This window comes from Neolamprologus multifasciatus, chromosome 13 (genome assembly GCF_963576455.1).
Source record: "Neolamprologus multifasciatus chromosome 13, fNeoMul1.2, whole genome shotgun sequence".
Classification (NCBI taxonomy): Eukaryota; Metazoa; Chordata; class Actinopteri; order Cichliformes; family Cichlidae; genus Neolamprologus; species Neolamprologus multifasciatus.
This window is the reverse complement of record NC_140451.1, coordinates 433,125-458,392: the sequence shown is the minus strand read 5'-3', so window position 1 is coordinate 458,392 and position 25,268 is coordinate 433,125. Positions and strand designations below refer to the sequence as shown.

At 42.3% G+C, this 25,268-nt stretch overlaps 2 protein-coding genes and 1 long non-coding RNA gene across 3 annotated transcripts in view; 2 read left to right on the top strand and 1 right to left on the bottom strand.

Moving 5' to 3' along the window:
* LOC146504727 (collagen alpha-1(XIII) chain-like) overlaps nucleotides 1-6,534 on the top strand; it is a 42,845-nt gene extending 36,311 nt beyond the window's left edge. Inside the window, exon 3 of the mRNA XM_085183409.1 lies at nucleotides 2,595-6,534. Within this exon, the coding sequence (XP_085039535.1) occupies nucleotides 2,595-2,626 (32 nt within the window). The 3' untranslated portion in view covers nucleotides 2,627-6,534. The remainder of the gene's footprint in view (nucleotides 1-2,594) is intronic.
* LOC146504724 (uncharacterized) overlaps nucleotides 1-25,268 on the bottom strand; it is a 236,660-nt gene that overhangs the window by 152,670 nt on the left and 58,722 nt on the right. The window lies entirely within an intron of this gene.
* LOC146504726 (uncharacterized) overlaps nucleotides 7,094-25,268 on the top strand; it is a 61,588-nt gene continuing 43,413 nt past the window's right edge. The window contains exons 1-14 of the mRNA XM_085183407.1: nucleotides 7,094-7,165; nucleotides 8,900-8,935; nucleotides 11,527-11,553; nucleotides 17,746-17,796; nucleotides 18,764-18,799; nucleotides 19,206-19,232; nucleotides 19,381-19,407; nucleotides 20,425-20,451; nucleotides 20,549-20,575; nucleotides 21,077-21,103; nucleotides 22,449-22,517; nucleotides 24,636-24,728; nucleotides 24,969-25,010; nucleotides 25,099-25,116. Of these exons, the coding sequence (XP_085039533.1) occupies nucleotides 7,094-7,165; nucleotides 8,900-8,935; nucleotides 11,527-11,553; nucleotides 17,746-17,796; nucleotides 18,764-18,799; nucleotides 19,206-19,232; nucleotides 19,381-19,407; nucleotides 20,425-20,451; nucleotides 20,549-20,575; nucleotides 21,077-21,103; nucleotides 22,449-22,517; nucleotides 24,636-24,728; nucleotides 24,969-25,010; nucleotides 25,099-25,116 (579 nt within the window). The remainder of the gene's footprint in view (nucleotides 7,166-8,899; nucleotides 8,936-11,526; nucleotides 11,554-17,745; nucleotides 17,797-18,763; nucleotides 18,800-19,205; nucleotides 19,233-19,380; nucleotides 19,408-20,424; nucleotides 20,452-20,548; nucleotides 20,576-21,076; nucleotides 21,104-22,448; nucleotides 22,518-24,635; nucleotides 24,729-24,968; nucleotides 25,011-25,098; nucleotides 25,117-25,268) is intronic.

Genomic DNA, 25,268 nt, shown 5'->3' with positions numbered 1-25,268 from the left:
AAGAACGTGAAAGACTTTTCAGTAAATGACTGAGTCTAATAAGACAAGAGAAAGGGAAACACCCGTGAATCTGAACGCTGCTGGGCAATATTAGATCGTTATTTCTGACCATAGCTAACCGCCACTGCTTTTACATCAGCATAAACAACAGGTGTTAGCAATAGTTGGGATTAAACTCAGCAGAGGACAAGGCTTGGAATATGATCTCAATGCAGTCAAATAAATTCCACTTTTTGTGTGTGTGTGTGTGTGTGTGTGTGTGCGTGCGTGTGCGTGTTTGTTTATGACTGTAAACTTTGTTTCATGTTGTGCCCAGAGCTCGTTTGACGGGCGCCACTTCATGTGCTATATTTGAGCCCACTTCCCCCAGGCCTCTCAAAGTGCCTTTGGATCAAGGTGCTCTACACCATGTCCCCTGGGTGAGTGGGTCCAGCCAACAGGATGTGATGGCAGGCCAGAATGCAACAAGAATCTCGCCTTCGTGTTTGCTTTCCACACCCTTAAATAGAGAGAGGGAGGTAAAGGGTAACCTTAAAAATGTGGAACACAATCGTAGGAATGACTGGAGCAGCCGTAATTTGACTTTGTTACCCAGATCTCATAATAGAAAATCCTCTAAATTTAAAGGGTCTGGGTGTTTACAGTAAGCAACAGTTGGCTCTTTGTGGCCCTAAATGATGCAGTTTTAACTGAAGTTTACTTACTGTCAGACCCCTGTAATAGGAGAAAGTCATAAAGCATTTACGTTATTCACCATTTAGGACAATGTTTAGTTTTAAATGTTGACGGTGTTTGTTTTAGTGAGCTGTCCCTGTCTGTTCTGCATCCCTGAAAAGATGCAGTTATTTTTCTGACGTAGTGCCTGTAATTAGATGAAGACACAGGACTTTGTGAAAGCTGTGAGAATATAAAGCTGCCTGTGTGGACCAAACATTCAGTGTAAAATGAGAGTGGTGTACTTTGATGCCATGAGAGGAGTGAGACTTTTTAAATTGCTGTAGTGCCTTAGCTTTGGGGTGGCTACTGCATGCTGTGTTGCCACAATGGTGACAGAAAGTGTGGGGAACCTTTTAAACAACATCTTCTTATGCGAGCTTCAAACTGTAAACTGGTGTGACTTAATAAACATAAACAGTATATTTTAGACCTAAACTGTCTATTTGTATTTAATTCGTATGGATTTGAATTTCACTGACAGCAGGCACCCAAGTGTGGATGGAGCAGTCTGAGGAGCACATAGATGGAATAATAGTGAGGATTTGCATTTCACAGAGCGTTTTCCTCATCTTGCTGTGGCTGTCATGACGACGTCTTCAGTGACCCGTGTCTGGTTTTGGTCGTAACTGCTTTTGTTGAATGATCCCAGGCTCTTTCTACATAATTCGGTTTTTGTGAAAGGCCTGTTTTATGAAAGCTGACGGGCTGTGATGCGAGTTTATTAACTTGGCACAATCTGAAAGGGTTGAATTTTCATAATAATTTTACCATGTGTGGACATGGACAGTATTTTATATTACATGCACTAGGTTTCCCTAAACAGGGTTAGCAACCCTAAAGAGATGCTATTTCTGACCAATCAATCTTATTTGCATTGCCAAAAGATTTTTTATTTATCTATTGATCACCGATTAACTCATCCGCTTTGTTTAGAAGAAAACGGTGACGTGTGATCGACCAGAAACCTTCAGAATGTTTACATGAAGCATTTGATTTATGGTTAATCTGTGTCGCGAAATCGATCAATGTAGAGCAGTGAGACAAACCACGGAGGCCCCAGAAAAGTGCAATCAAACGATGAGTTTATTAACAGCCCGGAGAAAACATCAGCATATGTCTTCTGACCAAAATACATGTTGTGGATACTTATAAAGCAGTGGGGTACACGCCCCCCCATGGCGTCAATTACAGATTAAAATAGGTTCCAGACATTAGTCACAGTTAATCGTATATCTTGTACATCTTTAATAGCTATAAGCAGACATAGAACTTTTCTATAACACCTTCCATACAAGGTAATAAACTTCAAGCCCTCAGGACCTCTGGGGCTAATTAACCGTACTTGTAATAAAAGTTAACATAATGGGAGGATCCTCAAATGAACATCTTCAATAAACAACTTTAGTGCAATATCAATACTGTGAGAAATATTATTAGATGAAATAATACTGTAAAGAATGTTATCAATGCAATTATAATGATGCAGATTATATGGCAGCAATAAAATAATTTCTGTATCTCCACATCTGGTTACTTGTGTACAGATTACAGTGTTCATGAGCCACTGCTGTAACTCCACAGAAAACAACTCAACAATTGGCGTCTTGTGGTGTTGAAAAGTGACAAGAAGTTATGTTTGATTACCTCATAGAACAAAAATCAGTTACATTATTTTGGAGTTTTTAACAAGCATTTGTTTCATTTTATGTCAGAAACATGACAGACAGTAAAACGTGTAACTAAAAGCCTGGTTCCTACTGTTGTGGTGAACTACCTGTGATGTAGCCTACACAGGGAGCCTATGCTAATGTTAACTGGAAGCTTTGTCATGGTTGCATAAAAACTTAGAGCTCTCTCTTTCTCCCTTTGTCTTGCAGGACCTCCAGTAAGTACACCAGATGCTGTGTGACCTCCACATGATGAAGTGACTCAAAGTGATTATTTTTACATTTTGGTGACAAGTAGATGAAACGGACAATCCCCTGGAACACATCTGCTGCCAGTAAAGCTTGACTGGATACGGTGGTAATCTGTAGTTTCATTGTGTAACTTCTGCCTGTCCACATACTTTAACAGTACAGATGATAAAGGAGCTTAGACCTGTGGCCCCTGGCAGGTCTGTGCAGGAAAAGCTGAATGTCGGCAAATAGTTGAAACTGAAGCTTTGATTAAAAGGAAAACTCGTTTGTTTTAGATAAAGAAGTATTTTAGCAGCCACAGAGAAATTAGAGCTTTACAAAGTCATGAAAAAACACGACTCCAAACAAGGAAAGAAGACAAAACCACAACAAAGGAAATGTATAACACAATTAGCCACCGGCATAGGTTCCAGTACCAACATGACTTTGAACTGATGATGGATGGATGTAATAATTACTGCTTCCAGCTTCAGCTACTTCTGTTGATGTTACGTTTGCACTGCACACGAGGTTAGTTTAGTGTCAGACGGTGAGACACCAAACAGAAGACAGTAATTGATTTCATGAGTTTTATTGTAAACACAAGAGTAACAATGAAAAGGCGGGGGGGGTGGACTGGGACGTGGGCATGATGTGCAGGATCAGGATGTGAGACACTTCAACAGAGGCAGAGAGTAGTTAGATTTTGGGATGAAGAGTGAGAGCCAGAGGAATATTGGAGTTAATGGCTTAATTGTGAGGCATTAACACGGCTGATTATTGATCAGTGAACACAGAAGAGAGACCTCGTCAGGCCAGGACTCTGCAGTCTGTTCACACCTACAGGCCAGTGGACACTCTTTCAATGATGAGGATGTAACATCCTGGACAGGGAGGAACGCTGGTTTGAGGGCGGAGTCAAGGAGGCCATTTACGTGAAAAGGGAAAGACCATCTCTGAATCGAGGAGGGGGCCTAAGGGTACATCTGTTACCATCTTACATGCTGTGATTGCAGCCATTCCCCAACTCTCTGTGAATGGGACTCATGGCTATTGATCACTGGTCATGGCAATTTAAATATTAATGATCAAGGAACTGACCTCACAGTGGGCTGGTTTCAGTCCTTATGCAAATGTCCTGTTTATAAGGTTGGAAACCTGCAGAAGTCACTTAGATGGGTGACAAAACGCTACGTCCAGATGAACAGAATCATTGTTATTGGGATTTCCTTACCTGGATGATTGAGCATGCATCAAGACATACTAATAGGAAGGTTGGCTGCTCCAGTCTGCGAGAAGTGCAAGATACTGAACCTTGAGTTGTTGCCAATGGATTCAATTGCTAATACAGTCTGGACCTGGTCAAAAGTTTAAGATCAGTTGAAAAATGGCAAAGATTCATATTTTTAATGTTTGGATCTTAACAAGGTTCCAAGTAGAACTTCAACATGCAACAAGAAGAAATGGGAGTGAAACAGGCTGTTTTACAGCAGATCAAAAGTTTAGGACCACATGCTTTAAAAGGCCAAATCTGTGCAAGAATGTGGATTTGTTGTCATTTTCTGTCAGGTAGTCACACTATCATGACGTTCTGATGGCAAACAAATGTTCTCTTTTTGAATGTCGGGTTGTTGAAATGCAAAAGCAGGGTCTCTCTCAGCGCACCATCGCTGCTGAGATGGGAAGTAAGACAGACATTTGGAATTTCTTAAATGATCCTGAGGGTTGGAACAAAAAAGTCAAGAGGAAGACCCAAAAAAATCTCACCAGCACAGAGCCGGAGGATCCAACTGGCTCTCCGTCAAGACAATCCTCAACCCAAATTAAGGGCGTTTCTGGTGCCGACTGAGCCCATAACTATCAGATGGCATCTGAGACTTGAAGGGCCTCAAAAACAAAAAACGTCTTCAAAGGCCTCGTCTCCTTGAACGCTGCAGAACTCACCGTTTGGACTTTGCAAGAGAGCACCAAACATGGGACATAGAAGAACGTTTTATTGTCTAATGAGAACAAAGGTAACCTTGATGGTTCTGATGGCTTCCAACGTTACTGGCATGATCCCACCTGAGATGTTCTCTATGGAGCTTCAGGAGGTGCAGGGGCGTCAAGGAGCCCCTGGCTATGTCCAGATGTTGCAAAGAGCATCACTCATGACCGAGGGCCCTCATCTGTGTGGTAACGACTGGTTTTATCAACAGGACAATGCTACAGTACACAGCAGTGACGAGGGCTCAGACCTCTACATTTGAAAAACCACGCAGTCACAAGACTCAGCTGTCTATCTGCATCTAAAGGTCAAAGGTCACTCTTTGAAAATGCCAGTGTTCACAATTTGGACAGAGAAGACAGATGGTTTGAAAGAGGAGTGAAGTCATCTGTGTCCACTGTGAGCGGCCATCTTTGAACAGAGGGCGGGGCTTACGACACCAGCTGCCATCTATAATCTAATTTTTGGATCCTTTCGCAGACGCCTTAGCGTCCACTCACATCTCGTGTCTGCTGACCTCAAAAATTCAAATGATAGGGTGAGGCAAGGTCTCACAATGGTTTCACCTGAAACCTGTGCTAATAATACTCCACACCCTTTTCACATCTTGGCTCCTGTGATAAAGCACATGATCAAGAGTGGGTCAACAACCCTGATGAGGGCCAACTCGCACTAAGGCTCATAATCTGGGGCTGACCATCATTTGGTTTTAGAACTGAAGAAGCTTCTATAAGAGTTGGAATGTCTTCAAGAAACTTAAAGAAGTCCAGTTGCTTTCTTTCCAAGCTCCTTAGATCACGATGACCTGGATGACTGAGAACGTACACAGACATCCTTAACCAACCAATCCTCACACACTCTCGACAATACCTGTATCAGCTTCCTCATAAGAAAAATGATAGGACTTTGTATCATTTCAATTTGGTCATTTCATGATTAGTATTGTTCTGTCCAACCCTGTTGATTTTGGACTAGCTACAGATTGTTTTGGTTCTGACTCTTTAATGGTGTTTTTCCACATTAATTGTGTTTTATAGCGCTTTTAATTACACTCTCTAAACTCACAGTGGTTGGATAATAATACTCTGAAGGCCCCAATGGGACTAATTGCTTTTTAAGAAAAAGCATATTTCATGTCCCAATATTTAAGGAACCCAGGAGAGACTTGTAGGCGTATACAGTGTTCCCTCATTTAAAAATAACCCGTGACAGGTGAGATCTGCGAAGTAGCCAATTTTTTACAATTATTATAGATGTTTTAAGGCTGTAAAACCCCTCACTACAGGCATAAACATGTTCACACTTTTATCTCTTGTTTAAACACAAAAGTTGAAACCTTTGTAGAAAAGTCCAGTATTATAGGATGAAAGCAAAGATCAAACCCTGTTTTCAGGTCCAGAACATGAGAATAGAGCAGCTGCCAGAGAATCAATGGTATGGACGTAGAGGAGGCAAGGAGAATGAGTTGAGTAAAGTTTGACTTTTCAGTTTTGCTTCGCTTAACAATAATAATAATGGATTGCATCTATATAGCGCTTTTCGAGACCCTCAAAGCGCTTTACAATTCCACTGTTCATTCACTCTCACATTCACACACGGGTGGAGGCAGCTACAGTTGTAGCCACAGCTGCCCTGGGGCAGACTGACAGAAGCGAGGCTGCCATATCGCACCATCGGCCCCTCTGGCCATCACCAGTAGGCGGTAGGTGAAGCGTCTTACCCAAGGACACAACGACCAGGACAGACAGAGCTGGGGATCGAACCGGCGATGGCTGATGATAGATGATACTTTTTACTCTCAATATTTAAGCCACTCAAAATTCCTAATGCAAACTGATCGTTCAAATCAATGATCAAATCCAACAAGTGTTCTTCCATCCAGAGTTACTAATGTGAGGGGAACAGCGTCTCCTGTCCTCTTGTTTGTTCCACTTCTGACTTCCAGCTCATTTGTTTTGTATTCTTTCTTTATTGGAGCTGTTCAAAAGCCTTGGTTTGAGTTCCTTTGTGAAAGCCAAACACACTTGACTTTTTTAAAATTTGCTCCCTCTTGTTAGTCCCAGCCCATAAATAAAAGCCATTGTATTCTAGTTCCTTGTGATTTGTTTTTAATGAAAGTCACTATGCTGGAAACCTCCACTGCAGCTTGGATTAGCTGAATAACAAGAGCAAGGGCAGTTAAGGAGATCTCAGAGGGCTTGTTTTGCAGAAGCATGGAAACTACAAGTTCTTCCAAAAACAACCGTTGCATGAGGCTATGTGGTGAAAACTGTTGTTTTACATTAAAACTTATGTTCATACAGTTTTTTGTATTTAATTCATTGAATGTTGTGATGTTAGTGCATCAGCAGGATACTTTGTGCTGTCAGTGAAGAAAATAAATGCTTCCCTTGCCGTAAGGTAGTAAACAGCCCCTCCAGTCATTACTACTGGTTTTATTCTGGCCTGATTAAGTGCAGGTGTCTTTCATTATGTTAATCTTGTCTGTAAAATGAAATCTTCTTGTCATACTAATTTTGTCTCGTGCCTTTTTCAGGGTCCTCCTGGACGAGCAGGCTTTCCGGTAACTTTTGTTTTAACCTGTCTCTTTGTGTGTCCTCATGCATATTGATGTGATGGAGCATTAACATCTCAGCTGCTAGTTTAGAATGAAATGTGCAAATTACTACTTGTTGTTGCTTGTTGATTTTGTCACAGTTTAATGAAACTTTAATGAAAATCGAGATAATAACACACCGTTATCTTAATAGTCTTTAAATAGTCTTTAAAGGTTTCCCAGAAACCAGGGTTTGAAAAGGTTAGACTGCCAACTTGTGCACATCCTTACAGAACCTGGAATACAAATACACCAGTACAGATGTACTGTTGCAGTGAACTTTGCAGTTTTTATCACTTATATGATGAAAAGAGATGTCAGTACAGCAGTTGAATCGCACACCCTAACAGTATCCATTTGTAACACTGTGTGCTGTGATTGCGCACCTGTCCAGCTCTTGGTCTTTTTGATTAAAACGTCCATTCTCCAGCGCAAAGCTTAGTTTTAATGTGTCATACACATATGGAAGTATGTGTATGTGTTTTCTGTTAGTATATATGCAAGTGTGAGTGTGTGCTGCATGTACCTGACTAGGAAAGGCAGAAACAGGGTGTACATGACCGTTGCAGCAATCACATTTCCCTCTTTGCAAAAAATTAATTGGATGAGATTTTACCAAACACCCAGTTCACCTCACTGTACTATAATGAATGTTGTACTCTGTGGCTCCAGCAAATAATCATGTTGGGCACTTTAAAGACTCCAGGTCTTTAAACATTAAACTATCTTGGCGGTGCCAGATTCTCCCCAAAGCCCTGATTTAAATCGGGACCTTGAACAGGAATTATTAACAAGCATTATTGCATTGAATAGTTGCAGAATCACGCTGTCAGCTCACAACTAAGTCAAAGAAACATTATGATTTTTTGTTTGTTAAAGTTGGGTAAATTAAAAAACCCAAACACCTACGTTAGACTGCGGAAGGCAACAGTGTGTCTTTATGTCATTGGATGAACATTTAGTAAATATAAAATTACTACACTATCATCTTGGAACAATCAGACTTTATACTACACACATGTAAAAATCGATTTAGGAATCAAAGCCCTGATCTGAAACTAAAACCTGGCGAATCACCCAATCATGACTTCCTATCTCAGGTGGTTTTCAACCCGCTGCCCTTACCGTAACACTGAGATATAAGATGGAAAAGTGTAACAAAGTAACAGGGGCTACTAATAACTTTACATAATGACATAAGAGATTACTGCAACTTTCTTCCATCGTCTTTCATCTTGAGTTTTGCAGTGTTGAATGAGGCATGATCATTTGATAATTTCACAGTGATCTTCGTTCTGCTCCCATAATTTGGGCATGGCATGTTGAATTGGTTATTCTGAGTAACAAAAATGATCATCTTCCTTAAAGGAATACCATGACATTAAAAACTTTAAAAACTTTTGTAGCAGTAATGCTAGCTGTGTTTCCATACGACTCCTGGCTACTAACTGATGTCAGAACAAAGCATTTAAGCTCTTTTAAATATGTTATTCTCTTTTCTAGTTTTGGCTTCCATTAGGATATAAATGTGCTAACATTCGTCTCACTAACATGAACCAACCATTGTTTCTATAACGCATCAGTGAAAAATGAGATTAGCGTAGTTGAGAGAGTTGCAGAGACAATAAGTCTGAATGCCATGGTATCCCTGTAGAACATCTTATTGACTCCTGTTCCTTCTTAATTTGCATTGGACATTAGGGTGGCAAAGGAAGTATGGGAATTCCTGGGAGAATGGTGAGTGAATTGGGTTCATGCATCACCAGCACTAGTGATAGTTACATTCAAAAGCTCTTACAACACAAATGTAAAAGGATTAACGTTACAGCATTAGATCACAGTTATTTTGAACAGTATGCATTAATGCAGAAGTAAATGATCAGCACTGTGATAACAAAGCTTTCTTGAAGCTCCTTTGCTAGCATTTTGAATTACAAGCCACCCAGGGTGGAAGAAACATTCAAATCCTTTGTAGGAGCACTGATAGCGTAAGGAAAACACACTAACTTAACTCCGTGCTGCCTTGATCTTGGCCTCTAGTCTCCTTCTCCATGGAGGGTACGGCTCCTTGCGGCTGCTTGTCTTATAGCATCTCAGTCATCACTGCTGTCGTGGTGTTGATTAGCTGGTTGGTTTCCATGATAGTCGAAGGAGGGATTTTCCGCTGCATTCACATCTTTGAGCAAAAGTTCAGAGGGGACTTCATGTAGTCTTGGTAATCAACCATGGAGGGTCCAGGTTTCCAGCTCAGCCATGAGCCCATCTCTCAGATTAGCTGCTCATGCACTCGCACTGAGTTTGGTACCCAATCTTAGAGTGTGGGGATGATGATATCTCCCCCGACCTCAGGTTCTGCCTCCCTGTTGCTGTTTTGCCTCATCAATTTCAAGTTGTGATAGCAGTTGTTTCTTCCAGATGTTGCAACACTGAGAAACTAGTTTTGCCATTAGTCGAGACATTAGTCGAGAGTTGGGTGTGGTCCCATATCCTCTGCATGTAACCCCTTCTGCTTAGATTGCTTGCGTGATAGCTTTCCAGCAGCCCTGTGTTCTTGCACCGCATTATTGGAAAACTGTGCAGAAAATATCAAAAGTAAAAATAATTATTATGCAGAAAACTGTTTCCCATCATTGTTAGCTGGATTCACTTTACAGCAGATATTTGAGGTTGAACTCATTCTGTTTAATGGTCACCATCATATAAATGGTGCGGTGGGTGTTCTGTGACGACCACATATCTATGAAGTTGTTCGTACGATCAGAAACACAGGTCTGCATCCTGATTTTTCAAAATGTCAATAAAAAATAAGATAAATCAATCAGCTGAATTAAAATGGTTGAATAGTGTGTGGAGTTAACAGGGGGATTCAAATATGTGGGGTGTTGGCAAACAGCTGGTTAAGCCCATCACATTCAGTCATTCTCATAGATGCTAATCTGACCCTGCACCTGCTCAACCTGCATGGGTTATTAGACTTTTATTAGAAGGTCAGAGTTGCTGTCCCCTCTCCATCATGGTCAAAAGTTTACTTGCTTATATAATAAAGGAGCTCCATCCTCTCTTTATCACACATGTTGGCCAAGGTAATTAACAAGAGGACACTCAGCTGTTACCAAGCTAAATCACTGAAGCTGGTTTACTTCCTAATGCTAGCTGTGTTTCCATACGACTCCTGGCTACTAACTGAAGTCAGAACAGTGAAAGCAGACCACTGCATTCTCCCCTCATGTCACCATGAAAGGCCAGAGGTTTATCCACATTTGCAAACCACCAGAAACCAACGGCTGGTCTCTCAGCTTGCCCAGCTCCAGTCGCTGTTAACGGGAGATGGACAAACCATCAGCGACAGCGACAACTACACTTTGCTATGAGATGAATAAGCTTTCCGTGCAAATTATAACTTAATACACAATAATATAATAGTACAACTTAGTAGAAAAGTAGCATAGTAGCAGCAATACTGTAATTTAGCAGAAATGATATGATTTAGCAGAAATACCACATGATAGTAGCAGTAATGTAAAGGATGGATGCACATATTGATTGACAGGAGTTTTCTGACAGCGCTGTGTGAGATTGTTTATTCGTAGAGTTGACAGGGAAAGCAGACAGTGATGGAAGGTATTACATTACTTTGAATGCAAGCTGTGCAATCACTTCACCCTGGAAAACAATACAGAATGGAAAAAACTAAGTGTACACACACACACACACACACACGAAATACAACAGCCCGTTATTGTCGTAGTACATGAACAATGAAATGATTGTGGGTGCTTCATACCAACTGTGCCAGAGTAAGATATAAATAGTTGATATAAACAGTTGGAATAATTAGCAGATAGGAGTAATCTATACAGTCAATGGGGATAAATGCAAAACAAGAGAAATGCATACAGAAATAAGAGAAAGGCCTGTCAGGAGGCTGTTTGTGAGTTTGGAGGGACCTCCAAACTCACAAACTCGAGGGCAGCGGGTCAAACAGGTGGCGGTGTAGTGCTCACCTGTGCTGCTCCTGTTTTCCTGAGAGAGGAGGAGCTGGGGCTTCCAGGGGTGGAGGAGGGCAGACAGTGATTTTGGGGCAGTGTTAATTACCCTTCCTGTTCTCAGGAAAGCCACATATATCACCTTCCTCCATTTGATTTACATATACAGTAGTTCCCTTTAGCTTCACCACCTCCGTCACTAGTCCTAAAGATGCTGCATGAACCCTCTCCATGTATCTAACACTGGTTCCTCTCCCTCTCTCTCGCTCTCTCTCTCCTTGTGTCTCTCCCCCCTCTACACACCTACTTGCATGTGACTGTGTCTGCTGTGTCTGATCCCAGGGCTTAAAAGGACACGCAGGGGAGAAGGTAAGTTTAGGATCACATGCCATCAGATGGTCCATATACAAATGCAGTTATTCAGCACAGTTAAAAAAATAACTTTAACTAAATATTGGAGCTTAATCCTGAAATTCTATTTTTATTTTGACTCCTTTGACTTTGCTCATCTGTGATTAACACGGCCGATTGCAGTGAAATATAAATAGACTTGGCTAAGGTGGGACTCAGTGGGTGGTGGAAGTAGAGGTGCATAACTGTGCACTTCATTGTATGGACAGGGATGGGATTTGGATCTCTATTTTTCAACAGCATGTGGGTCTGTAAATGTTTCCCACCCTGCTTAGGTCACCTGAAGTCTTTACACTCTCAAACACCAAAGTAACTATTTGTTACGCAAGCATCTGAAAAGTCTAATTTAAGACTCCTAAGTCTGTCCCCCAACTGGGGAGACCTTTATACAGCCAACGGCAGAGTACATGACAAAATCCTAGGGTGCTAAATTAGCTCACTTGGTAGAACAGGTGATCCGTGTGCACGAGGGTCAACGCAGCAGTCTGAGTTTAAAGGTTCTGCTGTGTTCTGTACTATGATGGACACAATTTATTTAAAATGCTGTTCACTCAGCAGAAGTAGAAGATTTAATATTACCCCAAATATTTCTATTATTATGTTATTTATATTGGAGAAGAGAAGAACAAAAAGACTGGTGACCATTATTCCCACTGCTATAAGTCTGTGGGGTTTTAACATTAAACACAGTGTCTCTAAAGAGGGAGAGTGTCAACAAACAAACTCTTCCAATCTGTCAGATGCAAATACAGATTTGTTCTCATCACTCTGAATTCTTGGCTGAAACGTGTAACAAGGGGGAAAAGCAACAACACACACCAGAGAGTCAAATGTGGTTGTTAGCCGATACATTTTTTAAATAGTCAGTCATTAAAATATAATTTTAGCCTTGGATTGCCACACAAAAATTGTAACCTGATCATCAGGATCCATAAAGTGCGGAGGAGCAGACAATGGAGTTGCTACTTTATGGATCACAGTGCAAAATATTTACCTTTGTAGGCTGAGAATATACTTCAGTAGGTAATGATCTGTGTTTCGTCTCTTCCCGTAGCTGTCAGGACAAACAGAATGAAGGAATACCTAAATTATACAAGCAGACATGCATGTAATCTCTTAAAGCCACAGCTGATGGAGAATCATCTTTGTGGGATTAAAAAAAGTTTATTTAGGATGAAATAAGATCCATACTCCATTTGTCTGCTTGTGAACAACAATTGGTTTGTTTTCTCCGAGTGGGTCCTGGTTTTGGTTGAAATTCAAACCCTAACCTGTGACTTCTCATCTGTACAAATGAAATTCTCTGAATACCAAAGCGGGAGCACCAAGGAAGCAACAGATAACAACCTCAAATTAAACGAACCCTCTTTTTCAATCATTACTTTTACCTTCTGGTAAAGCGTGAAGTACCCTCTGAAGACTTACTAGAAGATGTAAACACAGCACTAAGGACGATACCAACTGCGACCATCCAATCAGCTAATCAACACCACGGTAGCAGTGGTCTGTAAGATGCTTGGTTACAAGATGAAAAGCCACATGGAGCTGTTTCCTCCATGGAGAATTAGACTAGAGGCCAAGATCAAGGTAGCATGGAGAGAAGTTAGCAAACCTTTGAAGCTACAGAAAGGTGTAATAAAGAAAAGGTACCTAAGAAGTACAGAGTCCTTGGAAACTGCCAAGGAAAGACTCACAGCCTTGTCCAGCCACTTGAAGAGGTACACTAGAGAGAAGGCAGGGGGAGAAACCAGGTCGACTCCACAGAACGATCTAAGGTGTGCTCTCAGTGGCAGGGAACAATAACAGCACCACCAAGGCTGGAGCAAAACTGGAAGAGCCTGTGGGAGAGGGACCCAATCTATAACGACAATCCACAGTGGCTAGTGAATCTAAGAGACCACAGTAAACTCCCTGAATAGTCCAGTAGGGACCACAGTGGCAGACATCCAAGAAAGGGTATGAGAAGCTGGACAGCATCAGGCCCTGACATGATTCATGACTACTGGCTGAAGAAGCTGACGGTACTCCATGAGCCGCTGGGAGCACAAATGAACCAGCTGCTAGTTTATGACAGACATGCAGAAGTCTCCCGACCAATAACCAGCCTATGAACTGCACAAGATCCACAGGACAATAAGAGCCTTCATCAGTAACGCAATGGGGATTCGGTGAACAACACTAGAGGTAGGGCTGGGTGGCATGGCCCAAAATTCATATCTCGATATTCCTTAGCTGGATGGCGATATACAATATATATCTCAATATTTTTTTAAAACCATAAAGTAAGAACAAAAAGAGAGTTTTTAGTCAAAGCTGTGTCCCAGATCTCACACAGGCACTTTTATTAACATACAGCGTAGATGTAAATAAAAAGAATTACTCCGAAATAAATTATCATTTTTTATTAAATAATAATGCTCCATAAATAAAATAAAACTGTTGTTTTTGTGCATAACAAAGAGCTCACAATTGTGCAGTCAAAATGTAAACAAAGACACTGAGCATAATAACAAAGACAGACAGATTTGCAGCTGCTCTGTTCTTAACTTCTGAGTTTGAAATCCTCTTTGTAACCATGTCTCTTAATATGTGCCATTTGTGGTCCTTATACACACACAATACGGTAATATTACGTTGAAGCACAGTACGTATCACTCCGCGAGGCTCCTCTGTAGCCGTAATGCTCCAACAATCCATCAAGCGGTGCAGCTCCGTAGCTTAGCAAAGTCGTCCTAAAACATTTTTGACAGATTGCTGAGCGTCGTGTACCACATGAAATCGGTTCGCGGTCATCAAGCACAACCAGAATTCATACATAAGGTGCACCGTCGAGTTTTGAGACAATGAAAGGATTTTAGATGGCGTCAACACATTAGCCCAGTTAGCTCGTTAACCCGTTGACGCCGTCCAGCCCCATGCACGGGGTGATCCGCGGTAACTCGTTAACGGAGATTTGCCGTGTTAATGCAGTTATGGCGTTAACATCATTTTAACGAGATCACTGCTACCAGCACTAAAATAGCAATGTCCAAATGTTTAGTTTTTACCGACCAGCTCCTCTTTGATAGTTGGCGTGTCCATCTTGTCGTTGCCTGCAGGTGAAGCGATGGGCGAGGGGGAGTTGTGTTCAGTGAAGGAGAGAGGCGAGGCAGAGTAATGTTGAGTAGAGACAAAAGTGGACGAAAGAGAGGCATTATAACGTAACATAGACTATATCGATATAAACGATGTTGTCACATCTCATATCTCGTATAAAAATATATCAGTGTATTTAAAAACTCAATATGTTGCCCAGTCCTAACTAGAGGCCAACAGCACAAGTAAACATCAATTGAGGGATCTACCAAGGAGATGCTCTGTCTCCACTGCTGTTCTGCATAGACATGGACCCCTTTGGTGAGATCATTGATAAGACTGGCTACGGATACCAACTGTGGAATGGAGCAGTTGTCATACATTAAGCTGTTTGCCAAGAGTGAACAAGACATCGATTCACTGATCCACACCACCAGGATGTATAGCAGCAACATCGGAATGTCGTTCGGACTGGAGAAGTGTAGACAGATGGTAACGAAAAGAGGGAAGGCAACATTGCAGACATAGAGGACAGCTATAACTACCTGGGGATCCCACGGGCAAATGGGAACCATGAAGAGGTCGCTAGAAAAGCTGCAACCACCAAGTACCTGCAGAGGGTCAGGCAAGTCCTGAGGAGTCAGCTGAACGGTAAGAACAAGATCCGGGCCATCAACACGTACGCCCTGCCTGTGATCAGGTACCCTGCTGGCTAAAGGAGGAGATAGAAGCCACTGACATCAAGACCCTTGTCTTGATTCTTCTATCTCCTCCTGACCATACGTAGAGAGTTTCACCCAAAATCCAGCACCCTGAGGCTGTACGCTAAGTGAAAGGAAGGAGGCCGGGGCCTAGTGAGCGTCAGAGCCACTGTCCAGGATGAGACAACAAACATCCATGAGTATATCAGGAAGACTGCCCCGGCTAACCGCGTGCTCAATGAATACCTCAGGCAGCACAAACCCGAGGAAGAGGAGGAACCATCATGGAAGGACAGGCCCCTGCACGGTATGTACCACCGGCAGATAGAGGAGGTGGCTGACATCCAGAAATCCAACCAGTGGCTGGATTGAAAGACAGCACAGAGACGAATCATGGCAGCACAGAAACAAGCTCTGAGCACAGAGCCATAGAGGCTGGGGTCTATCACACCAGGTAAGACCCCAGGTGCAGGCTGTGTAAAGATGCCCCTGAGACAATCCAGCACATAACAGCAGGGTGTAAGATGCTAGCAGGCAGGGCATACATGGAACGCCATAACCAAGTGGCCAACATAGTGTACAGGAACATCTGTGCCGAGTATAACCTGGAAGTCCCGAGGTCAAAATGGGACATGCCCCCAAGGAAGGTGGCGAACAACTGAGTTAAGATCCTGTGGGACTTCCAGATACAGACGGACAAAATGGTGATGGCTAACCAACCGGACATAGTGGTGGTAGACGGAGGAAGACGTATGTGATAGTGATAGACGTAGCGGTTCCGAATGACAGCAAAATCAAGAAGAAGGAACACGAGAAGCTGGAGAAATACCAAGGGCTCAGAGAAGAGCTGGAGAAGGTGTGGAGGGTGAAGGTGACGGTGGTCCCCGTGGTAATCGCAGCGCTCGGCGCAGTGACTCCCAAGGTAGGCGAGTGGCTCCAGCAGATCCCAGGAACAACATCCAAGTTCTCTGTCTAGAAGAGCGCAGTCCTAGGAACAGCCAAGATACTACGGTTGAAGGATAGACCGCCGCAGGATGTAAAGTGTTCTCTAATATGTTAAAAAGTTGAGCTACAACAGTAATTATCTAGAGCTATCTGCAAAACACATGCATGTCTCTGGACGGTGGGAGGAAGCCGGAGTACCCGGGGAGAACCCACGCAAACACGGGGAGAACATGCAAACACACAGAAAGGCCTGATGGTGGAATTGAACTTAGGACCTTCTTGCTGTGAGGCAACAGTGCTAACCACCGTGCTGCCCATTGATATAACTGATATCAGTGGGCATTATATTGATATAATTATTCAACACAAAAAAGTTAAATCAGTTTTTGATTTAGCCATCAGGAATGCGTACGATTGGCAACCATTTTATATTTATATGTCCCATGTCATTGAACAGTTTTGTGGCAAATAGAGAGTGAACCCAGATGCAGGACTCAGCAGACAGAATTAAACTCAAAATCACAGCTTTATTTAGCTTCCAACTACTCAGAGCCCCTCCTAGATGGCCAATCTCCTTGCCCCATCTCCAAGGGAGAGGCCAGCCACCCTTCGTAGGAAGCTCTTTTCCACCGCTTGTGTCTGCAGTCTCGTTCTTTGTTTACCTCAGTGACCTAACCCTCGGAGATAGACGAGTTGTTCCTGTCGTCCGCAGACTCTCCGTCCTCCATGGAAGACGGGCTAGTGGGATTAAGGAGATCCTCAGCAGCGCTTCACCCACACATGAATGTAAACATTTCTTAAAACCAAAGGAGCAAATAAAGAGTGCAGAATAAAAACACTGGATCAAAGACCCAGGACCATGACAGTGGCAGTAATCCCACACTGCAAATGTATTTCACAATGGAACATGATCAGTGGCAGAGTGACAGAGAACGGCACAAAAAGCAGCAAAAGAACCAGAACCAGAGTTAAGCAATGTCCTTCAAGAAGTGTGGAGAACTATTCCTGAATGCTATTCAAAGAAACTAGAAGGAAGAAGGTTGTCCAAGAGGCAGTAGTTCAATAAGTAATTGCAAGTATCTCCCGTTTTCCTAGCAAAATATGAAGAAACAAGAGGTTGCGCTTCATGCATTACTGCACATTTTAATCCATTAAGTCTAATCATTTATAGAGCCCTTAAACAAGGAGGAGTTAGTTCAGTAGCCACAGGTGTTTACCCGCTATCGCCAAATTTAAACCAGCTTAGAATTTAAACCCCAAGTAACCAGACACTGGTGTCACATCAGCTTTACATTTCTTTAAACATTAAACATTGTATGTGATGAACTGCTGTAGCCATTTACCTTTTTGTTGAATCCCTCTGATAATATTTATAGATGTGAGTGCTAGAGGAAGGAATCCCTTTTCCTGTCTTTCTGTCTGTTCATAGGGAGCACCAGGAGAGCCTGGACTGTCTATCATTGGACCAAGAGGACCTCCTGTAAGTGTCTCTCCCTACAACTATGACCCCTTTAATCACGTCTGCTTGTCTATGCAGCAAACGTCTTTATTAGCTACCGCTGTTGCAGAACTCATCACATCAGTTTTGTGGACACCAACAGATCAGCTCTATTAATTAAACTAGACAATTCCTTACTTTTCAGGTTTGTGGAGTACTGAGCACGGATTTATGTAGGCTCGGCCAAATTGTCTTTATTCACGCCTGCGTCACTGCTCCATGACAGAATATTGTTATATAATTGCAGAGTGCATGTGTAAACGATTGCATTGGAAGTTAAGTTAGACGGGATCACTAGTCATTGTTATTTTATCAGACGCTCCATCCTTGTCCAACTGGGCTCACGGCTAGTTATCCAGTCATAATGGTTTCTCTTGTTTTGACCAAAGTTCTCAGGTGACAACACGAGTTGAATGTTTCTCCCCGTTTATAGTTTACAGGAGGGCAACGAGCCAGCCTGGGCATCTGTTTTTCTTAGTGTTCATTATTATAGTCTCTCCTTTTGTATGCCCACTTTTCCTGTATTGTAATAGGCATTTCTAATAAATAACAGGCTGCAGAAGAGACTCTGCACAGGAGAATCCAAGTCTTAAAGAAGAGTCAGTCAGTTGTGAACAAAAAACAGAGAGCTGAGGAAAACAGGAGGTTATGCAACCCGAGGCAAAACAAATGCTTCAACAGCTTTAGCATTTTGTCATGTCACTGGGTTGGATGAGTATAACATTTTCACTGTGAGAGTGATTTTGAAACAGTCATCGCTGGCCTGAGGCGAGACAGAACATTTTTCAGTATCTGATTTCCTCGTGTACACAGAAGGAAATCGCACACAGTGTATTCACCATTTACAAAATACATAAAAATAGCTGTTCTACTCTCAACTACACTTTTCCAGACTTTGTGTCAGACTGATGCATATTAAACACTCTCATGGTTTTTTTCCTCTCTTTAGGGACAACCTGGTACAAGAGGATTTCCAGGATTTCCAGTAAGCTATAACCACCTGTTTGCCAGGGTTGTTTTTAGGCTATAATACTTCATGAATTAGCTGGTGATTGACGGTTTTACTCATATAAAATATGTAAAAACATTTTCTGCACTCCTTTGGGTAAAATGGAACATCAAACCAAAATATTACCATCTTCTCATGATTAGTTTGCCACTTTGTGGCTGCTCAGCACAGTAAACACAGACCAATCACTGTTTTAACTAGTAGCATACTGGTAACAGCACCTTCCTTCTACTACCACCAGCACTGCCATCTGTATGTCTGAGCAAGATACACAGTCTTTATTTAACTGCCAGTGTATTTCCTAAAAGTTAGAAATTGCATCTTTGTGAATCAGGGGCTATAACACAATCTGAATGTTGTACTGTCTTATCTTCTCTCCTAGGGTCCAATTGGGTTAGATGGCAAGCCTGTGAGTTCCCTTAAGTTCCTTTTGTAACTGGAAGAACTGAATAATTTAGTTCCTTCACTGGTCATTAATAAAATTCATCTTTATTATTATGTTTTAGTTTAGTGATGTTATATGTTTGGATTGATTTAATTGTTTTGCCTCCACAAAGGGACAGAGTGGACCAAAGGGAGACATGGTAAGTCATAAACATAAATAGTGCCAATCAAGCACTCGTTATAATATCACATGAAAAGTACACAAACAGAACAGAAATCTTGTCCCGTAACTACCTGGTACGTCTCTATTTCCCGTGCTTCTTATTGCTTGTTGCTGTCTGCTGGGACAGGCACATCTGTCACTGCTTTCTTCTGCTCCTTGTCAACCTCCACTTTATGTTGGCTTGACTGTGTGGAGCTCGACACCCTGTTGTTCTTAACCACCTTTGGTGGTGTCTCCCAATGGGGCTTAGGGACTGGAAGTCCATATGCAGTCCCATCCTGCAACTATCCTTTAGGATGGTTGAAAATGACCCAGCTAAGATCCAGTGGGACTTCCAGATACAGACAGGCAAGGTTCAAGCAGAGGAAGACAGCTGTAGTGTTAGATGTAGCTATACCGAGTGATAGCAACATCGGGAAGAAGGAAGATGTGAAGATTAAAAAATACCAAGAGCTGAGAGAAACGATGTGGAGTGCTCCTGTGGTGATCAGAGCACTCAGGGCAGTGATGGCAAAAATAGAAGAGTGGCTAAAGCAGATCCCAGGAACGGCAGTCGCATGAACCTAGTCCTGGGAACACCAAAGATACTGCCCAGGACCCTCAAGATCCTACGTCTCTGGTAGAGAACCCAAGTTTAAAAGACAGAGACCGCCCACAGGGCAAGTGGAGCGGCCCTGTGCAACAAAGTCTTTAACAAATTAAAAACACAATGAATATAAAGTTGGGATAGACTGGATGGATTCGTGCCCCTCTTCCTGATTCTTTAATAAACCAGTTGCCGAGATCTGACAGCTACTTGTGCAGGTCACATCCAGGCCTTAGTGGGAAGTTAACCTGAGTGGGTTCGTTCCTAACAAGAAGTTAGAACAGTTTTCAGTTTGATTGATTATTCTGAGAAAATTATCTTCACTCATGTTAAGTCTTTTACACCTTGCAGCAGCTAATCAATGCCTCGGTCATATTTAAGACAAAGTGTTTTCCTGGTGTCTTTCAGGGACAGCGTGGTCCTAAAGGACACCCCGTAAGTATCTGAAACCTGATGTCAGTCCTCTGATTACGCACTGCTCAGCTCTTTGCTACCTTTGTAACCAACTCCTCTCTTCTTTACTTGTGTTCAGGGGGAACCTGGACCTAAAGGGGAGAAGGTGAGCTTTTTATTTTTCATGTTTTTCTTTCATTATGGCTGGTGAGTGTACTGCCCTTTATTTGATGAAAGAAATACTCACACCATTTAATTAAAGCACCAGAAGCATAGATTGTATATAAAAGACGGGCCATTGATTTCTGGAGTCCACATTTGAAAGATGTCTGCTTATGGCTTCCATCATGTTTATTAGAATCAGGGCAAGATAGCACAGTGCTTATCAGCTTTAACTAGCATCTCTCTGCAGTGTGTGGTAGCAGTAATGTAAGCAGTGTGTCAGCCTCAGAGGGCAACATTATGACACCATCAAGGTGTATGCTATCAAATTTGGGAAAACTCTTCTTGAGCTACAGAACTCAACACAGTTTTCATAGACTAAACTACACTCACCGTGTGAAAGGGCTAGGGTTAGGGTTATGGCTCTTTATGCCATTCAGATCAGTTTCATTTCTCTGATACTCTAACGATCTCTTTCTAATTCCTCTTTTTTCGTTTATTCAAGGGTATCTGTGGCGATTACACACATCGGGTAAGGAAACATTTTAACTAATTCTTTGCTGGTTCTCTTTCAGAAGAAGTCAAAGTTTAACATATTGAGTGTGTTTGAAACAAAAAAAATATATTTTTTGTTCAGGTTTTTTCTGTTATTATTATGTTCTTTTTTGAGATTCACTAATAGAGTCGTTAACGATGACAAAAATAGATGAATGATAGGTAGCACATGTGGAGCTGCAGTTCTTTGGGCCTCTGTCTCTGCAGTTCAGGTAGCTGAGGGAAAACAGGGTCCCTACCTGCAGCATGCTATAGAGACAGATGTGTATGGTTGCCAGGAAAAAGAGTCTGCTATGTAATGGAGATTTGTCTGATAAATTCGCCTATTTTTAGTTAGTCTTTAAGTGTTTAAGAAACCCCTGCAGCAGTCTGGAGGAGCATTCCTATGGTATAAACACAGTCCAGGCCGCAGTCTTAGGGAATTGCTGTTTGTGGAGTTCAGATGTTAATTTAGTCTTAGTAATAATAGACAGGCAACGGTGTCTTAAATACTTCGTTTCCAATATTTACAGGTGAAGATGGCTCTAATACGCCACTGCCTTTTCAGTTATTCACCTGCCTCAGCAGAGAGTCAAGCTCCGCCTACCTCTATGCTTTCAGGAGGGTCAGGTTGAGGTGGTAAATCTGCTCTGCCTTTGTCAGTCTGCACAACCTCATAATCAACATCCACCACTACCATCGCCTCAAAGGGCCTTTGGCATTTGAGTAATTTGAAGTTGGATGAAGGGACTGATGCAAGTTTTCTCTGAGAATTATCTGGTTCTAGTTGTTTATTGAACAACTACCATTCAGAGTTTGGAAATGGCTGCAATCACAGCTTTGTAAGATGATGACAGATGTAACCTCAGAGGTGGTCTTTCCCTTTTCACGTAAATGGCCTCCTTGACTCCGCCCTCAAACCAGCGTCCCTCCCTGTCCAGGATGTTACATCATCACTGAAAGAGTGTCCACTGGCCTGTAGGTGTAAAGACTGCAGAGTCCTGACGAGGTCGCTCTTCTGTGTTGTGCCATCCTCTCAGCCAGAGGTTGTTTGGTTTCCTCGATGTATAAATGCTTCCAATCCTCCTGCACTTAACAGCTACACTATGTTACTCTGTTTGTGTCGGGGACCCGATGCTTGGGGTGGACCAGTTTTTGGCGCAGCGTGTTTTGGGTTTAAAAGCCACAGAGACCTGGTGTTTAGAGAAATTGCGTCTCAGCTCTCATACTAAAGATTTGATTACGTAAGCTAGGCGAATGTTGACCTCAGTTCTGTATGTATTTCTGTTTGATTTGATATGAAATGGTTTGTTGCCTAAAATGACAATCTCCATGGTGTGTAGGGCCTCTTTGTGCAGGATCTTCCTCTGAAAACCCTGGCTGCATTACGATCAAGTCATACTCTGTTGAAGGTTTGTGGGTGTCTCTGAACACCCTGTTTGATAACCCTCACTGGGTGCTGCGAGGTCATGCCACAAAGAGAGCCAGTGCCCACGAACAGAGGCACTCGTCAACCTTTCCACCCAGAGAAAAGAATAAAGATTCATTAATCAGGATCAGCTTAATTTCCTTTTGGTGACACAAAACCTTTACTGAGTATTTACTCGATGCTTTTTTTAAAAACTCCTCTTTGCTACAAGCCACAGTCACACATTCAGTCAAGTTTTATTTTGTCCCCGTAAGAGCCTTAAATTTACACTTGTCAGCATGTTCATTGTTTTTCAGTGTCCTTTAGTTTCTGATACTTTTAAATTTTTATACATCTCAACATAAAGACAAATAAACCCCACAGGAAAGATCATTTTTATCTGATCCATTCGTAATATTAGCAGCAGGTGACTTATATGTAAAGCTGTTCTCAGTTGTGGTGGATCACTGCAATGGTTGCAGACAAAGCAGCAGACTTGCCTACTTTTACTCTTCCCTCAATTATAATTATAATTAATATAATCTGCTGTATGTATTTCCATAGAACTTCATAGTGATCTTCTGAATATTGATTGGTTACATAACAAAACAGGCATCGTCTGACTGAAGTCAATCAAATGTAACATTGGATACGTGACAGAGAAGACTGGTCAGGAATCATTGTGGGTTTACTTTATTGATAAAGGTGCTTTTGTTTTAGTGGCATCATAAAGTTTGTGGAAATATGTACGCTTTGTAAAAAGTAGGCACGTTTCATGCACTTGGGGAAACAAAGCTCTCATCACAGGTTTACTTGTACTGACCTTTTATCTGATCGCACTGGTCATCTCAACAGAAGCGACGTATTGTACAGCCCTGTGTTGGACAGTTGGCCACAGTAAGTCTGAATATGTACTGTAACTCTACTGCTGTACTCTCTTTGTGGCAAGACAGGCTCCTTCCTCTGCTCCGCTGCAATCTACGGGCCTGAGCAACAGTTAATGGGGATGCTGATCCACAACAAATCCCACACCGTAAACAGAAAGGCTCTCTGCTGGCATCTGAGAAGCAAAACAAAAAAATAATTTAGAGCATATCAGAGCATGGACCATCCCCTTTGCAGCTTCAGGCCTATAGTTTGCTTTACTGGGGCCTCTTTAGATTTCCTTTCAGCCTTATTTCCTTTTTTCTAATTTGACTTCCCATTTCCTTTCACCCTCATTTCTTTTTCCCTCTACATCCCTCCCCCTCTATCCGTCTTTCTCCTCTTCTACCCTGTTTCCTTTCTTTGGCCTCCTGGTGACCTTTGCCCTGTGACCTTTTTGCATCGCTGGCCACCTGTGCTTTGTGACTTCCCCCCAGCAGATGTTGCCCATCACCGTGCGCAACATGCCCTCAATAAGCCCTCTAATATTAAAACGCCTCAAGGTACAATTGTGTATGTCCCCTGCTTGCCATCCAACTCTTCCTTCCCACAGCTTCTCTCTGCTGCCACCCGTGTGTGTGTGTGTATATATGTATATATATGAAGGTGTGCATAAAGCTGGACAACAATGGTACAAATATTGTGTTGTATAGCTTGTGTAGCATTGACTTAAGATAAGATGGTTAATTAAACGTCTCTGTATGATGGTCTCTAGAGTCACAAGTAAAATGGTGTTCTTGAAGGTGTTCATATTTTACACCAGCCTCAATCATGTGATTGGTTTTCAGAGCTTTTGGATACTTGACAGGGAGGTGTTCACGTCATTGAATAAGAAAGGCACTCTTTCTATTCACTGTCTTCTTGATCCACACTGCTAACTGTGGACAGCAGTCGAGAAACCTGTGTGATTGTGTTATTGCTAAATGACTCTATGGTCACTATTGGAGCATCTATCGACCACATGCTTGCCTGTCAGCTGAGGGTCAAGCATGTAGAAACTGGGTATTAATTGAAAAAAGTCATTGTTCTCCAGCATAATAACTGCTCGCCCTGCTCCTTAGCTTACCTTGCTCTCTCCAGCACCACAGCACTTGCTCCCCACCCTTTATTGAACTGATTGCAGTGTGGTGTGAGGTTGTTTGGACATGGCTGGTGTGGCTCACTGTAGAATGACAGGTTTTAACTCGAACTCTCTTAGCAGGGCGAGCCTGGAGTACAGGGGCCTGCGGGACCTCCGGGGCCACCCGGCCCACCAGGAACAGCGGGATCGGATGGGGCCAACGGCCCACCGGTGAGTCTTACTCTGAGTTTACCTCTTTATATATCCTCTGGTGCCACGCACCACGGTGTCAAATTTAAATTTAACAGACTTTTCCATCTCAGACTAGATTTAAGAGACTCACTAGTATAAAGGTTTATATGAATGTATTTACTGTTATGCTCTCACTATGGGAGGGGCATAATGTCATTGTTCACAAGATTATGACATGGCTCGTATAGTCTTTGTAAAACAAAGTGTTGTGTCACACAGGGTAAACCTGGGGAGCCAGGCAAACCTGGAAAAGACCCAAGGGTAAGCATTAGTGTTGTGTCATGTTTTTCTAGAGCCTTCACATTATTAATTCATGCAACATTAACGTTCTTCTTCCTTCTTTATGCAGCTCTTGCCCGGACTAAAGGTGAAAAAACATTCATTCTAATACAAAGTGCAAAATAAAACCAGCATCACTGCAGCCGTGATGGATTTAGAGTTGTAGGAGTCAAACAGGCCACATGACAAGTCAGAAAGTTTTCACTGATGCAAACGCTCCACATCATGCATTAATTGTTA